The sequence below is a fragment of the Biomphalaria glabrata genome, chromosome 9 (genome assembly GCF_947242115.1).
Source record: "Biomphalaria glabrata chromosome 9, xgBioGlab47.1, whole genome shotgun sequence".
In the NCBI taxonomy this organism is placed as follows: Eukaryota; Metazoa; Mollusca; class Gastropoda; family Planorbidae; genus Biomphalaria; species Biomphalaria glabrata.
This window is the reverse complement of record NC_074719.1, coordinates 38,542,071-38,560,517: the sequence shown is the minus strand read 5'-3', so window position 1 is coordinate 38,560,517 and position 18,447 is coordinate 38,542,071. Positions and strand designations below refer to the sequence as shown.

At 35.6% G+C, this 18,447-nt stretch overlaps 1 protein-coding gene across 1 annotated transcript; it reads left to right on the top strand.

Annotated features, from left to right (window-relative positions):
* The first annotated feature begins 2,193 nt into the window (after positions 1-2,193).
* LOC106076865 (uncharacterized) lies at positions 2,194-11,080 on the top strand. The gene is made up of 7 exons (XM_056041650.1): positions 2,194-2,297; positions 5,040-5,132; positions 6,661-6,697; positions 7,923-8,027; positions 8,116-8,241; positions 8,992-9,115; positions 10,785-11,080. Exons 2-7 carry the CDS (start codon positions 5,079-5,081, stop codon positions 11,020-11,022), a joined length of 684 nt encoding a protein of 227 aa, XP_055897625.1. The 5' UTR covers positions 2,194-2,297; positions 5,040-5,078; the 3' UTR covers positions 11,023-11,080.
* Positions 11,081-18,447: the final 7,367 nt, after the last annotated feature.

Genomic DNA, 18,447 nt, shown 5'->3' with positions numbered 1-18,447 from the left:
CTCGGCGACCCCTTTTTACAATCCCTCACTCTGTCGCGACCCCACCCCACCACACACACATACAGCAATAGAAGAATAGACAAAAACAATCCATATTTTCGATGGTCTTAGGCGACCCATGGCAAATCGTAAATCGACCCCCCAAGGGGGTCGCGACCCACAGGTTGAGAACCCCTGACTTAAATGGTTAACATATTTAGTGTTTCTTACGATTTAGGTATATTAAATTATTAATGGTAACGGATTTTTGGGAAACATTCGTTTTAATACTTTTAGTATAGCTTAGAATTACAACTATTCGCGTGTGAAGTTCTGTTTTGAGATGCTTCCTAAGTATGTTGTACAATAAAGGTTGATATAAAGAAATAGTTGTTATTGTAAGATGAACCTCGCAAGCATCCGTCTAAATTGGGCCTCACAATTCGTAAGAACGGTCCTATCAGGAACATTCCCTAGCACATCTTGAAGTAAGTTTCCATCTGAATTATTAGATTATTTTTTAAGTAATCTACTTGAAGAACGCCAGTAAACTGAAAAAAAATTATAAACCATAATTTCTGTTTCCTTTCCTGCACTAATTTGTAGGTCAAAGACATAAATAATAATCATTTTCTTATGTTTGAGAAAGTTCGAGCTTGTTCAAACTTGTTGTGGTTTAGTTTGGGGAAAAATAACAATCAGGTTCTTTATCTGATGAACATGACCAAACTTTAAAATTATTTCTGACTTTAGCTGTCTGTACTTTTTTTTTTGGCAACGAAGCAAAAACCTGGCAACTATCAAAGAATGAGTGGTGGCGGGCAGATATACCAAGTGCCGATCAAAATCGATGATCATTCTGTTGTTTTGTTTTATCACTGAACTATATATGTCAGAATACTTATGTCTAACAGTAGGTTGGATTTTAATACTTAAGTTAATCCCAGTAATCCGGCCTTTGATTGCGCTTTCATTTTTTTTTAGAGGTGGGGGGGGGGGGATTGCGGAAATACCGGAAAAAACGTACGACAATTAAAAGAAGATGAATGGGAGAAGTTTTGAAATAATTAGACAAAATGACATACTTTGTTTTTTTATGTTGCCAATTGTCATCCCAACAGCAACATATGCATGTGAGACATGGAAATCATCTGTCGAAATTGAGAGAAGACTAAATGTGGCTCAACAAAGATGGCAAAAACGGGTTTTAGTGTAGAGATCGGGTCTCAATCAAGAAAATCCTAATCCGAACTGGGAGTCGACCACTTAGCGAGGTTGTGACAGAGCGTCATTTGATGTTTGCGGGACTTGTTCTCGAATAAAAGGAATTACGCAAACTAAGAGTTGCAATGGCATGGAGGCCATTCGAAAATAACGCAAATTTGGACGTCCTCGTATAACTTGGCGACACACTTTCATGGAGGACTTCAGAGCAGTGAACACCAGGTGGGAAGAGGCTTCAGACATTGCCAGTGACAGATCTTTATGGAAACAGCTTGCCGCCCAATGCGCCGAACAGCGCGGGAGTTTCCCAAACTGTGTTCTGTCTAGGTGTTCCGCTAGATATGGGAGTAATGAACTTTTAGGCCTTCGTGTAAATTAATTCCTTAGTAAATGTAGAAAAGAAAATACAGATTAAAATCTATAATAACCTAACTATAAACCTCGAACTGATCTAGCACATATCTGTAGTTTATGACATTGAAACAGACTTTTAATGACAGTGAAATGGTGGGTAAAAGTAAAGGGGGTTGGTCGTTGTGCTGGCCACGTGACACCCTCCTTAACCGTGGACCACAAAAAACAGATAACATTTACATTATCTGCCCCATAGATCACAAGGTCTGAAAGGGGAACTTTACCATAACTCGCCTAACCCAAACCCATTTCCCACTCTTACTGAACTCTTTTTTTTATGAATCTGTATCTCCAATGTGTCGAATAAAACTAATCCAAGAATACTAATAAAACAAAGCTTTAGTACAAAAACCTAGCCTTGGGGTTAACATTAAATCGAACCAAAGCAGCAATTTCTAGTGTTCTAATATTGTTTTGAGCAGTGTCCCTACATCAAGATTTTACGACTACTTTGGCCAGCAATCCTTCAACTTGACGTATCAGGATGTTTTTTCCTCACGCTTGCATTACATAGATAAAGAGTAAGATGTTTGCTTCAGTAAGCCCGAGTAATATTAGGAAAGGAAATAAATTGAGCCACCCCCCAGGTCCCCTTCACCCACTTGCATACCGCAGGTCAAGTTAATGTATATAAGCTACAGTTACTATTATGTCTTCAAAATCTGCTAGCTAAGACATCGGTAAGTTCCATATGGATATACAATAGCTTATGTGTTAAACTTTAAATTTTGTTTTTAACATTTAAATATAAATTACTTGAAATAAAAATGCTTCAAGCGAAATTTTTGTTTTCCCACTTATTTCACTATGATTCACTTTCACTAAAGTTTTTATGCATAAGTTAACGCAGGACTAGTTGGTCAACTTACAATTTACAAGAAACCTTTAACAGAAAAAAATAAATCCTTTCTGTTAACGCCACCTCTAAGGTAAAGGCCGCTCTTAGTGTTGTGTATTAAATCAGTCCCTCTGTGCGTCTTCCTATATGTGAAATGTCTGTTTGTCTGTCCGTCTGTAAGGTTGAGATTTAAAAAACCAAAAGCGTAATTGAAATTCCGATTTCACCACATTCTATAGCGGGCTAAAAATAGGTGCAGCTCCTATTTTAATAGTCTATAATCTAATCCTTTTGTTTTTAAAATTAAAATGCCAAACAATTTTTTAAAATTCATTTACACACTTTTTTTAAACAAGATTATAAATTCTTATCCATAGTTATATACGTGAAAGCCCTAGACGTATTCATTCCTGACTAATTCTCCCCCTTGTTCTGTTGTCATTTACCGTATTGCTAGAAAAATAAAGTAACTTTCACGGTCGAAAGCGCTGAGGTTAATTTTCGGAAAACTTTTTTTTCTCACAATCTTCTAAATACATTTTCATAAAGCGATCTCAAAGATCGATCATACCACGCAAGGTGTAGTTGTTTGGATTTCACAGACTAACCCTTCAGGGTCTCTTTTGTATTTCAAATAATCCAAAAAAGTAAAGATCCCATTTCAGATTTTGCGCTCTATAGGGCAGATAATGTTAAGATTATCTGCTTCTTTGGCCAACGGTCACAGCACAACGACCAACAGCCGTTACTTTCCTAACTAAAGTCAGGTACTTATTAGAGTTGGGTGGACGTCCAAAAAATTCCGAAATTCAAAGTCTTCACCGAGATTCGAACTCAGGACCTCTAGGTTCGGAAGCCAGGGCTTAACCACTCGGCCACCGCGACCCTCTTTTCAAACACACTGCATGAAAAGAAATGTCTGTGTATGATTGAGACACCTGATAATTATAACTTTCCAGTTATACGACTTACCAACGTCAGCTGCACTTCTTAAGCCCAATGGAAAAGCGATTCGTTGGGTCTATGGTTTGATGCTAGAGCCCCCAAGACCCCTCTAGCCTAGCTTTGCCATCTCTAAATAAATATATAATTAATTTATTTTATTTAATGACAACATCGTCACAGACACATCGTAAAAACAATCAGATACTTCCCTTGATTAATTATTTAAAACAAAAATACAAAAATACGAAATAGCTGTATGAATGCGTGCCCATGTTTCTACAAAGTAAAAGGAATGTTTTGCCTAGATTTAGAACTACCACAATCGTCTTCAAGACTTTGTTTTTAACGAATAGGTAATTGGAAATAGAAACAAATGTGTAGGGCGTTCCATCGGTGAATGAAAAAAAAAGAAAAAAAAAAGAGAAAAAAGAAAAAAAAAAGAAAAAAAAAAAAAGAATGGGGGAGGGGAAACAGGAGCGGTTTCTGTCCAAAATGAAAACAAATTTAACGACGCAATGCAGAGTATCAGGGAGATTTTGTTTCACGGGCTCATGTTTGGATATTGAAACAATAAGTTGATAACAAGAATAGCCTATAGTGGGAAAATTGCTGGAAACAAATCAACGGGGGGGGGGGGGGTATATACTTTAAACAACACTTAGAGCATGCAATTTAAACAAAAAAAATAACAAGAAACTTATAGGAGACAAATGCATAAATGAAAGGAAATCTATAAAAAAAAAAACTAGCATTTTGATGTATCGGTGTACATACTTTGGAAATATTGATTAGCTCTTTGAGATTTTCATACTAAAAGTTATCTACAGTAATCTGTATTTGTTTCCAAATTTGATTTTTAGTTTTGATTCTAGGTTCCTTAAAGGAGCACACCAATTATTTCATATTCTTTCAAATGTCATTTATCACTACTTCCGTCTTCTGTACACCTGAGACACTAAAAAAAAAAGATGGCTACTTTTGGATTTGCTTCCATTTTATAAAAATCCCCAAGGCATGTAACATTTGTTCTTTTTCAGCACTTAGAATCAAATTTCACATCGGTCTCGCTTGTAGCACAAAATCATTTTTGGTAATTAACTCTTAAGGCGCGTATGGTAGTTTTGCCTCCAAACATTATTATTGTAATTCCATGTTGTACGTACTCGTGGTAAAACAGCCCAGCACTTTAAGGGTTAATTTCCATCAGTAACTTTTAATAGAGCTTTTTTTTTTGGCCTTGTTAATTTTTATCTATTTTTTTCAAAACTCATCAAATCTCTCTTCATAGATGTTTCAGATTTCTAATACGCTCCAAAAATTCATCAACATCGCTTTTTCTTCTTTTTATCTCTTACTGTAAATTATACCACTTAATGTCTTTTGATTATGTCATTTGCATGTAAATAAAAACAGACCCGCTAGGCCGCTACTAGAGAAAAATAAAGTACCTTTCACGGTCGAAAGCGAGCAGGTCCATTTCAAACCTATATGATCTACAGACTCGAATGTTCCTCTTTCTTGATAATAGTGGAGGGGGGAGGGATGCAAATGTTTAGGTCAAGGGACAGGTCACTAATTCAACTATGAGATACACTGTGTTAATTAAAGTTTCTGTTGCTGTTTATTTCTTTCTCTTCAGTTAAAGTCAAAGAATTAATCCAATCCATCATTTAAAAAAATGGCGTTATCGTCGATATTTCTCGTTCTCTGTTGTCTAGTTGGCACGTCTTTGGTAAGTACAATCTGCACAATTTATCAATATAACTATCTATTTATCTTACACAAACACACACACTCACTCACACACACACACATATATATTAGAGCTGGGTAGACTCAGAGGCATGGGCGTAGCCGGGGGCGGGCGGAATTAGTGAATGATTTTTCGCTTTGATTTTGTTTACGTTATTTGAGGTTTTAATACTAAACCATCACTTGCCCCAGCACAGCCAAGCAGGTTTTGAGTTTAAAACCCCCTCTTTTATAAAACAAAACAAAAAAAATAATGCAAACGACAATCCCCTAATTCCAAGAGCATAGCTTAGTAAGATTCCCGTCCTAAATTATCGATAAACCCCCTCTTCAATATAAGACTATCCATACATCATTGACCAGATTCTATGAGCGTGTTTAAAACCCCCCTCCAGCGGGGTTTGCAGCTAAAAACCCCCTCTTCAATATAAGACTATCCATACATCATTGACCAGATTCTATGAGCGTGTTTAAAACCCCCCTCCAGCGGGGTTTGCAGCTAAAAACCCCCTCTTCAATATAAGACTATCCATACATCATTGACCAGATTCTATGAGCGTGTTTAAAACCCCCCACCAGCGGGGTTTGCAGCTAAAAACCCCCTCTTCAATATAAGACTATCCATACATCATTGACCAGATTCTATGAGCGTGTTTAAAACCCCCTCCAGCTGGGTTTGCAGCTAAAAACCGCCTCTTCAATATAAAAAAAAGCAAATTATACACTCAAAATTCTATGAGCGTAGCCAAAGTGTGTTTTGAGTTTAAACACCCCTTTCAGCGGGGTTTGAAGCCAAAAATGCCTCTACAATATACAAAAAAAAAAAAGCAAATTACACACTCAAATGATAGATAGATAGATAGATAGATAGATAGATAGATAGATAGATAGATAGATAGATATAGATATATATTGGTGGTGGTGGTAATTCCCCCCGAACCCCCAACCCCCGAAAAAAAATCCTGGCTAAGCCCGTGCTCAGAGGCGCATTGAAGATCCCGAAATTAAACATTCCAGTCTTCAATACGATTCTTCTTCTTCTTCGTTCTCATTCACTAGAATTTCAAACCGGCTTTCCTCGCTTCGGAAGCTATACGCTTTACCATTTAGCAACCCTGCCTCCATTAGTAGAACAAGGAACGCTTAATAAGTGTGTATAGATTGAATACACTGAGTTTTGTCGTTAGCCACGGGCAATTTACCTCTGAACATATATTTCTGTTTACGTTAGACTACATCAGTGTTTTCCAAACTGTTCTGCGTGGCTAGAATAGTTGTTCCACGAACTCCTAGAATAATGAACTAATAGGTCACCACGTGAATTAATCTCTCTAAAATAATTATGAAAGTGTTCCCCTAAAAACTCAGAATGTGAGAAGTGTTCCGTTAAAGAAAACGTTTGGGAAACACTGGACTCTATTATTTACAAATAGTCATCTCTATTCTCATTGGATATTTGTAAATCTTAAGTTTTGTGATTTGATCAGTTGTTATTGTTCTTGCCTCAGGTTATGGCTCAAAGTGGGTGTCCAAGGCCAAGCCCTAGTAAGTATGAGCATTGGGGGGCTGCCATCTATCTTTTAAACATGTCTTTTGCTAATTTTTTTTTAAGGGAAAAGTTTTATTTGATTAGGCTTTAAATGAGAGATGGGCCCTTTACAAAACAATTAAATGTTAGATCAATAAATAGTCCTTTTGTAAACTTCTTTTTTGTTTTTTTAAATTTCAACCTTTATGTACAATTCTGATATTTGCCGCCAAAATATGGTCAATAGTTGTTTTTTAGTGGCCCTCAAAAGAGAAAAAGCCGCTATTAGTTTTGTGTGGTGTGTCTGTCAGTCCGTCCGTAGATCTTCAAAACTAGAAAAAGTTTTGATTTATGTAAAAAACATAAGAAAAGCTAAAGCCTAATAGCTGAATGAGGTAGGCCAAAAAGAAATTATTCTGACAATATCCAAATAAATCTACATTGTTATAAAGAACATATAAAAAAAACATTTCCACCCGCACCAAATTTATCACTGAACGACTGGAAGCAGAGAATTGGAAGGTTATTTTTTAGAAAGCTTATATCACCTCTGTCCGTCTGTGACGCTTGGCTAAACAAGTTCATATTTAATCTAGGAATCTCCTTATCGACAATAAATAGTTCAATATGTTTTCAAATGACAAAAAAAAAAGTCGCTGAATGATACTTCGAAATCACTCTTCTTACTTGGTCTCTGTTATATTTTATTTTCCTGCTAATTTATAATTAAATCAGTTTGTTAATTTTTAAGAGAGGAAACATAGCGGCAAATGAATTTTTAAATCACTTTATTGACTTATAGTACAGAAATTTAGTTATAGATTTTAGTTTTTTTTTGTTTTTTTTACATATAACAGCTTTTTTTTTGGTTTTAAATCGAGTTGAATGTGTAGTGATTCGTGTTATTAAAGATGGGCGGATCGGGAGATGCCTTGAGTTTGTGTGTGGTACAGGAACTCCCTTTGTAATACTGTTTCCATATTCCAACTTTGGCTGATAACTAGAAATATGTTTTAGTTGTACAGAAAACAGAAAGTTAAATTTAAACGTCCACTTACTAGCGTTGTAAAATCGAATGTATAAACTCTTTTCTTTGTAGCACGATCTAATATGTTTCATAGAATTGGCTACAATAATGTATCAATATGTCGTCCTTGAAATTCTTTTTAGTTTTTGTCAATATCATCCAAAGTTTGGTGTATGTATATTGTTATTCTAAGACTTCAACCGTTCTATTTTCAGCCTTTTATGATGCCTTTTACGACCTAGCAACCGGCAAAAGCAGGGACTTTGCTCCGAATATCACCCGAGTTCAAAACATTGTAGGCGTTGGATGCAATGCTAGAGGTACGGGTTCTGAATTCTCGCACATTTCCTTGTCTTTGTCATCACTTTCCATGCTCTTGTTGTTACAAATGCATTTTTTTATTTTTAGGAGTTCTCAAACTGGCGTTCTCAGACACTGACGCCAGCAAGAAGAGGCTTCTGATTGATTTGTTCTTCACTTCCCCCAATGGCTGGGTTTTCAATCTTGGAGACTCTAGCACTAACAATGGATTTGGTGAGTGTTGTTGATGATCCTTGACTTGTAACACCAAACTGCTGGTAGACAACTCAACCGCTGTAGGCGTAGTATATCTTAACTTGTAAACTTGAAATGACTTAAACAACTTCTTTGTGAACTAGACTACATATAGCTTTCATTACAATACAGACACATTCAGCTAGAGATTAAAGAAAATAAATGTAGTAGACTTAAATAGTAATATAAAATAGTATTTTGAACAAAATGTAACTCACTAAAAAAATACGTCTTTTCACTCTGGCAATCTGGGCTCGTCTGGCCAATCCATGACAGTTTAAGTCAGTGCCGCTTATCTTGCCTCATTCACACGGCATAGCCAGCAACCAATCGCTAACTTCTTCTCACCGTCGCCATAGAAACAATCACACACAGACGCATTCTATAAGATGTATGTATGTATGTACGTATGTATGTATGTATGTATGTAATGTATGTATGTATGTATGTATGTATGTATGTATGTATGTATGTATGTATGTATGTATGCATGTGTGTGTGTATGTATGTATGCATATATGTATGTATGTGTGTGTGTATGTATGTATGCATATATGTATGTATGTATGTATGTGTGTATATATGCATGCATGTATGTGTGTATATATGTATATATATTATATACACACACACATACACATATATATATACATACATACATACATACATACTACATACAAACATACATATTAGTGAACACATATATCCCACTTTGACTGTCTCCTACAGGTGGTGATTCTTCCACACAGAGCAATGACGCCGAACTACAGCTGGTGAATACTGCTCTCAGCGGCTTCCTAAGCGACAATGGAGGTGGCGCCTCAGCTTTCAGTACATCACTGCCTACTGCCTAGTAAGTATTACACATGGGGTAGGAAGGTTTTGACGCCTCCGTTTTGGCGCGACGGTCTTTTGGCCCAGTCGTTTTGGCAAGAAATTCTGATGATAATTTCTAAAACACAAATCTTTAAATAAAAACATTGTTTTTCTCTCTAGTGCGGTGTACTTCAACCATAGCATTGGGTGCTGATTGAAAACCACAGTTAGAAAGAGACAAGGAGGCTGCCTATTTTCACCAACTCTTTTTAGTAGATAATGGTAGATTCTCTCAAGTCAATGAAGCTACTCTAAGCATTGGCCCAAGAAGAATTACAAACTTGCACTTTGCGGACGAAATAGATGGCCTAAGAAGTGTTGGGCAATGACATAACTTCCACAACATATCGTATGCAACTATAACACATTATGACCTATAACCAACAGGGCTTTAAAAGGGACATCAGTATTGGAGTTGAAAAGCTGACTAGTGTCGGTAGTTTAAACACACCAGCGCTATCGTTTCAATTAAAGGAACCAAACCTCAACTTCTGGCCCAAATGGCACAGTCCACAGCAGCATTTGCAAAACTCAAAAAAAAAATCTGGAAAGACAAACCCCATAGCCCCCGACACTAAAATGAAACTAAGATGATACAGAAAGATGCTAGGTATCACCTACAAAGACTACATAACGAAAGAAGAAATCAGAAACAGGATTAGTACAGCAATTGGAGCTGCAAACAACTTTAAAAAAAAACAACTAAATTTTTATGTCCGTATCGAAAAGACCTTCCTTCACAGTACCAGGAAAAAGAAGAAGAGGCAGGCAGAGAAAGCGACGGGAAGACAACATGTAAAAATGGACGGGCCGGTCATTAAAAGAGATTCCACACAAGTCTTTGACTTCGCAAAGTCTGAGTATTTAGCGGAAAATTTTGATCATTTTTTCTAGAGAGATTAATTCACGTGGTGGCCTACTAGCTAATTATTCCATACGTTCGTGGGACAGCTCTTCCGGCCTTGCGGAGCACTGAAGCTCATTGGAACACAGTTTGGGAAACATTGTCTAATATTATTTATTAATGGGGAACTCTTCTTCGTCAATTGTTTTTAGATGAAACCGGATGAAATGTTTAGTTAATGTTTTAATACAGAAGAGTGACATTGTTAAATGCACTTATCTAAGGTTGAATATAACAGGCTGTTCACGTCCTGTATTACAGGCTACCTGCCAGGGAGAGAGAGGGGGGGGGGAACTTCTATATAGTTATAGTGGACACGTTAAATAAATGAATATAATTATCTATTAGTTAAATGAGGAAATGCATTTTAAAATTCCGATTATTGTTAATGTTTACCATTTAGATATCTATATAAATACAGGATATATTGTTGAATACATGCCATAGAAACAGTGGCGTAGATAGGGATTTGGGAGCCCGGGGGCTTGACCTCATTAGGGGCCCCTGAATTTTGACATTTGACATCATGACATGAGATAATGGCATAATATTTAATGTAAAAACAATTTTCGGACAATTATTTGGGTGCCCCCCTCAAGCGGGGGCTCTGGGGGTTTTAAAATTTGGACACCCTCTCCCCCCACCCCAGCTACGCCACTGATAGAAAGATTGGTAAAAGAAGACCAACTTCTTATGAAAAAAAAAAGTCATTTCTCTCCCTTTTTCTATTTATATCTTTCAGCTCGCGCCTGACGCTTGTGATAGGTAACGAACACACTGTTTTTATTCCGAACGGTGACGTCTCCCTGGCCAACTATTACACCAATGTCAACTGGTTTGCACTGAACAGTCAACTAGATCAAAGCGGACCTGTCAACAACGACCTCTTTCTTGGTCTGAACCAAGTTATTCAGGCCACTACCGGACGTACTGGCTCTGGCCTTTGCCAAGTTGGCTTGAAATTTATAACTGCATTCTAATTTTTGTTTTTCTAAAATTTATGTCGATTTAAAATTGTATATCACAGACCTATATATATATATATATATATATATATATATATATATATATACTATATCTAGACTGAACTGGAGATTTTTTAACACTACAAAAAATGTGAAGATTTTTTTAAAAGTTGAAACAAGGCGTTGTTGTGTAAAGTAGTCATAGAAAGTAATTTTTTTTCTTTCAACCCTATAATTAAATGTTTAGATCTAGATCTAGTAATTGAACATCGAAAAAATGAGAACTCCCGTCTCATAATTATTATTTTGCAATTTGTAGATACATAATCTAAAAAAGATCTAGGTAATCAATCTATTTAAATGTACATAAGACAACTAAAATCAATAGACGTGAATTATTTCGATGTAGGATTTTCGAGATATCATCTTCATGGAAACTAACAGGAAATGGCTTTATTTCATGAATTTGCGCGAATATATAGTTCTGTGATTAATACATAACAATCTATATATATATATAGGTCTGTGAGTTGATCAATCGCGGATAAGAATTTGTTTCCGTTTTCCAGTCTAGATATAATATATATAGGTCTGTGCTGTATATTGTGGTTCATAATAAGCAATAAGTTGGCTGTATTTTCCCTCCTAGTCTAGTTTTGTTTTTTAAATAAAGATATCGGTATCTCAAATAAAATAGACGTATTCGTATTATTATTGTTTTTGTTTGGAGTGTTTCTTACCAATTGATGTATTAGATGTATATCTTACCTTTATCTGACTTTATGTGACTAGCTGAATGTGACAAGCTAAATGTGAGAAACTGAGTGTGACAAGCTGGATGTGATTAGCTGAATGTGACAAGCTAAATGTGAGAAACTGAGTGTGACAAGCTGGATGTGATTAGCTGAATGTGACTAGCTGGATGTGATTAGCTGAATGTGACTAGCTGGATGTGATTAGCTGAATGTGACAAGCCAAAGATTTCAGCCTAGTACAACTACTTCACGATGACTATTATTTGTTATTATCACTTGAACAAATAAATAATACAAAAACAAAAATTAATTTAAGAATCTTCAACAGCAATCTAGGCTGATAAAGAAAAAAACGAACATAAATTATTGTTACTGTTTATTTCAAGTGTACGCAGAAAAAATACAAAAAAATATTTACACATAAGTAAAAAAAAATAACCTTGAATTCTGAAGTCCATCCATGGAGCCATTGCCTTAACAAAGAAAATAGTCAACATTTTAGTAACATAAGTCTAGTTCTCAATGCATATTTACAATGGACGGGAACAGAGTTACTCTATTTACATTTTGCCATGTAATTATAAAAAATAGCTACACAAAATGGCGTCTGATTTAATGTTTATAACATTCTCACAACTTGATGGTTCTCTCAACAGTTTTGTTTGTTAGTCAAATGTTTGACATGTTTCGGATGTTCCTTCAGAGTTGAAGATAATCTACTTCCTAGTCCAAACCTCCCTGCAAGATGAGGAGGGGGGGGGAGCGGGCGGGGGAGGAACCAGGGACCATCGAGACATCCGAACGACATTCCAGAGCGCATACTGCACGACCAGTTAATACCTTATGATGATACAGTTGTTTGTGAACTAAAAGAAGTATAGTTTAGAATTAAAGTATATGCACACAATTTTGAAGCTTTAAACGAGGGAGGACTCAAATATGTTATAACGTGTATATATATATATAAGTATATAAAGTAATAATTTATAATAACATGGAATAAGATCTTTTTATCTCTTTTGGATGTATCTTTTTTTTTATATATATTAAATAATTATCTCTCCATTTCTTTCCTCTTATTCTGTCATTTCCCAATCTTTCTCTCTCTTTCTCCCTATTTCTTTCTTTTCTTTTTCTATCTGAAAGATGGCGGTTATGTAAATTACTTCCTATATCACAAATCAGTCACAGCTTATTTTTTATCGCTCTATTTCTTTCATCTTGTCTGCTCATAAAGCTGGTACAAATTTAATTCCTAGCTTGCATACGCCCGAGCCAGGGACATCAGCTGAACTGACCACTCGGTTTACAGCGAGGTAAAGGTCATAGTTGATGTCTCCATCTAGGTCGTACTGACCGTCCAGAGCAAACCAGCCAGGGCCTTGGAAGAAATTCGCTTCTGTCATATCCATGTCAGGGATCCACAAGGTGTGCTCGTTGCCTACCATTATTGTCATCCTTGACCTAAGAACACATAAGCACAAAGAAGTTTGTAACATTTCATTACTGCTGATTAGAATTACGTATAAAGATTATTATTAGCTTACATATTTTAACAGTCTCAAGACTAAGTTTACATATTTTAACATTCTCAAGAAGAAGTTTACATATTTTAACAGTCTCAAGACTCAGTTTACATATTTTAACAGTATCAAGACTCAGCTTACATATTTTAACAGTCTCAAGACTCAGTTTACATATTTTAACAGTCTCAAGACAAAGTTTACATATTTTAACATTCTCAAGACGAAGTTTACATATTTTAACTGTCTCAAGACTCAGTTTACATATTTTAACAGTCTTAAGACTCAGTTTACATATTTTAACATTCTCAAGACAAAGTAAAAACAAAGAAACAAGACGGTAAAGATATGAGCGTTATCTGTAAAAGTAAACAAAATAACATAGATCTCAAAATGTAAAGAAAGTGACCAAGATCTTTAAAATTTAACACAATGAGTGAATGACCAAGATCTGTAAACGTTAACAAAATAACAGAGATCTGTAATAGTAAACAAAAATTACCTAGGTTTAGGTTATAAAAGTTAACAAAATTACATAGAACTGTTAAAAAGGTTAACAAAATGTCCTAGTACTGTTAAAAAGGTCAACACAATGTCCTAGTACTGTTAAAAAGGTCAACACAATGTCCTAGTACTGTTAAAAAGGTCAACACAATGTCCTAGTACTGTTAAAAAGGTCACCAAAATGACAATAATCTTTAAACCTAAAATAAATAACATATGTCTGTGAAAGTAAAAAATGACCTAGATCAGTAAAAATAAAATAAACCCAGCTAAGCTACGATCTACATTACCCACAAACTAGGATGGGTTGAACACAGGATTTTAGGTGCATACCTAAAATGCCGAGTTAAATTCTCGCGTTCTCAAAATGAACAAGAACTACAAACCTTCGAATTAGTTAGCCAATAGCTAGTCCATTAAGTCACCCCTGACTCACTTTAGCTTAGCAAATGAAAGAAAAAAAACACAATAGAATCAAACCCAGATTATTCATCTACCTATTTCTGTTGTCCCCCGGAAACGCGCGTTAATATGATTTCAATATGTCTTTAAAAATATGTTTGTTAAATAATTTTAAGCTATCTCAAAAAAGAAGGGGCTGTGGGGTGCAAAATGAAGAAAAATTGACATTTATTTATCTGTGTACAAAATGTTAATCCAAACTACTCACGAGGCACGATTGATCAAACTGAAGGCGATGCCACCGCCGTAAAACTTATTGTAATGTCCAGAGATGATTCCAATCAGTTGAAATTCAGCATCATTGCTTTGTGTGCCTTCGTCTCCGCCTAAAATAAAATATATATTTTTTTAAAAATAGTATGGTAGAGCGCTCAAAGACCTTCCTTTAGGGGACAGTACCAGGCAAATGAAGAAGAGGCAGTCAGAGAAGTTATTCAGAAGACAACGAAAAAGTAAAAAAAGATTCCATCCAAGACAAAAGAGACAGAGAGGAATGGAGAAATAATGTCTATAGAATATGTGTGTTGCCCCAACGGCTAGGATTATAATATGTCTCTTTCAGGCTATCAGAGCGTCTCTTAGACCTGGGTGAATAATTAAGAGTATCTTAAGATTCTACAATGATTTCATCAAAGCTGCCAGCGTTTCATTAGTGCACAAGAGGACTAGATTACATTATAAATAATAATGTTCTGACCGATGCCAAAGGATACATTGTCATATAGCTTGGGATGACGCAAATGAAAACTGTTGTTTTCGGACTCGATACAGACTCGAAAGGATCTCAGTAACTCAGACAATAAAGTATTATTCCTCCCTTACAACAGTTGAAACCAAATATTGGACCTCATTCATGGCGCCACCTGCTCTCCTATACAATTACAACCTAATTCAAATCAACAATGGTTATCACATAATAATTTTTTTCTTTGTTTTTTCAGTGACCATGACCGCTTCTTTTAATGAATGAGTTCCATTAATAGTAGTTCTTCAGTTACAATTATTAACATAGTGTAGACTGTATAGAGAGAAATTTCAATTATTTAAGTTGAAGTCACCATAAACGAACAGGACTCTCCCTTCTTGTTTTCTTTGCCCTTTTGATATCATCACTTGTTTTCTAGAATTTGGCAAAAGTCTAGAATCATGTCAATCCAGACCTATTACTTTGTAATCGTTTGTTTAGAAGAAACACGTAGGCCCAACATAGTTGTCTGCACATTTTTAGCTACCAAAATTGTCTGCACTATTCCAAAAGTGACCCACATCTACGCCATTGTATTGTGAGAACCCACTCATATTTGATCACGTGTCTTAGCGCGTGGGGGCAGACTGTATTGGGATATTTTCACGATAAACTTAACAATGTCAAGGACATTAAGTTGCACTTCTACTAATGCCAACTAATGAAAACAAAAAAAAGCAATAATTTTAACAATATCTTTAATGCAAGGCAGCTGATCTTCGTATCAAATCTCCTTTATTCTCGCTAGTTAGTTGCCCATTTGATGTTAAATAAGTTGTAAGTAATGAGTACATTTAAAAAAGGGTTATTCAAAATAAACAGAAAGTATGAGCTAAGATTTCTTGTTTTAAACATCAGAAAGCTATTTAATCATAAACTGATATCATGACTTACCCCAGCCATGGTTTGTCCTAGAGTCTCCTAAATTGAAAGTCCATCCTCGAGGTGTATCAATACCCAAATCTATCAAAAGCCTTTGTCGATACACATTATTTTTGGAAAATGTCAATTTGAAGAGACCTTAAAAAAAAAAGAAATCTCTCTTGTATCTTTACTTCAATAACTTATTATAGTATAGAATAATAGTTATAATTATTATAAATTCAATGTTATCGATTCCGATGATTAATGATGATTCATTAAAGAATTTTTAAAAAAAATCTAATATTACAATATAATTCATTTGGAAGGGACATAACTGGTCACAATTTAAAGGCTTGTCTTCGAGTCCGAAGATGAGGGAAGATTGTAAAGTATTTTACTTGACCAATGACAGATGTGAAATCTAAATCTATACAGTATAGTTGTAAGTAACTTATAACCTTCAGAGAAAACAAAACCATTGCCAGCAGGGGATGGATTTAGTTTCTTTATTTTCTCAGTCTTCAGGGGCAGGTTCCTTTCGGTCTCAAAGTAAGTAAAGTTCCCCTTTAAGACCTTGCGATATATAGGGCAGATGATTTAAGGTCATATGTTTCTGTGGCCCAGGTTAATGAGGGTGTCAACCGCCTTTACTTTTCCCCCACTAATGTCACGTAACCATTAGAGCTGGGTAAACTCAGAAGCGCCCATAGATTTCGAAAACTAAAAATTGAAGTCTTCACCAAGATTCGAACCAGTGACCCCCAATTCGGAAGTCAAGCGCTTTACCACTTAGCCACGTAGCCACCGCGCCTCCCTATCGGTCCCGAAACCCTTGGATAAAAAAAAATACAGCGCTATCTTTTCTCGCCTCTATGTGATCTGAGGAAACAAAGTTGAGCTCAATTATCATAGTCCTGGCCAAGCGTTGTCCTTTTATTCTCAGCTTCCGAAATTCATTCTTTTTTTGCGTCTAAAAGGCAAAATTTCAAAGAATTTATGTTCTTTAAAAGTACACCAAAGTTTCAACCCTGTGTATGCTAATGCATAAATGCCGCTTATGAGCTGGCTGCCTGGTCGTGCGGTTTGCGCGCTGGACTGTCGTTCGGACTTATCGATGGTCCCGGTTTCTTACCCTGTCTGCCCCATCCCCCGTCGTCCTGCGGGAGGTTTGGACTAGGAAGTAAATTATCTTCAACTCTGAAGGAACATCCGAAACATGTAAAACAAAACATTTTAAATTTTTTAATGCATGACCCAAAACTCAATATATTCGTCATTTAAATACTCTTCCCCTTTTCTCGTAACGTCCAAACTATTTTTTAGAACTTATGGAAAAACCGTCATCGTTTTAAACAAACTTTTCAACAACATACAACCATGACCTTGCGCTGCAGAAATACAATCTAAAAATAAACTGACAACAACAGCTGCTTTATGCTACGTGACAACCCTCTCTCTGTTCACTAAGCCATTGCTATTTACCTTTTGTGCTACAGCCCGTGCCTTGCAACCCTTCAATTAGTGATATCCCAGAGAAGTTCCTGTAATACTGTTTCTCGAAGTCAAAGAATGCATCATATTCATCTAAGAATAGAATAGAATATTAATTCGTTAGTTATAAAATAAGCTTTCAAGAACTAGATCTTTCTGATATAAACATATGGGCACAGTTTGCTTATGAATTTAAGAGTTTTGATATATATGATAAACACAGGTCCTAATCTATACTATATTTTCAATATGTTTGGATAAAATATATAGTTACAATTTGAAAGAGGAATATGAGTGAAATATATTTTTGTATTACTGCTATAATTTATCTCAGAAATTATTTTTTTCATTAGATTTTAATAAAAATTAACTCAATTATCATTAGTGGCTATTAATATTTTCAATAAAACAAAAAGATCTAAATTAAAAAAAAAAACTATACAATATTCTTATAAGCAAATGGTGAAAAGAGTTAATTGTACAAACTGTCAACTAAGGAGATTATATTTGTAAACTGTTCAGCATCACACTGGTTAAATACATATAGTCTAATATTTATCCCTAGACGTAAGGCTGACTGAACAGGATACACGACGGACTCAATAGTTAAATAGGTAGATATAGAAAACCAGTCTATTGAAAATGTAAATGAATAAAGATAACAAAATGAAATCCTATCCAGATATAAGCAAAGCAAGGGCGCTTCCACATAAATGTGTGTAAGCCTAAGTGGGAAGGGTGAAGGCTAATAAAAAATCTGGATAAATCAACCCTAAAAGTGTAGGCCTACACTACCAAAATGTTTCGGAGGCAGGGAATGTCCTCGGCTAGAGGAAGGTCAATGAAAAGCGTGGACTGGAGGAAGGAACACATTGCTGAACTCTTTCATTGACACTCACACCAAGCTACATACCTTCTGCAATTAAACCCCGCGACGACTCCCCAAGCGAAGGAATTTAAGGGATATATGCTCCATCTACACTTTATAATTTGTCTTTATCGCTAAGAACCTTATAAACGAAGTTTCCCTCGTAGTCTTCACTGAATGTTTTATTTTATTTCACCGATTCTTTATTTTCAAAAATATGTATCTTTT

Coding starts and splice junctions, on each gene's coding strand:
- LOC106076865 (XM_056041650.1), top strand. CDS start 5,079: ATGGCGTTATCGTCGATATTTCTCGTTCTCTGTTGTCTAGTTGGCACG. Junction 8,028..8,115: donor CGTTGGATGCAATGCTAGAG/GTACGGGTTCTG, acceptor TTTTATTTTTAG/GAGTTCTCAAACTGGCGTTC. Junction 9,116..10,784: donor ACATCACTGCCTACTGCCTA/GTAAGTATTACA, acceptor TATATCTTTCAG/CTCGCGCCTGACGCTTGTGA.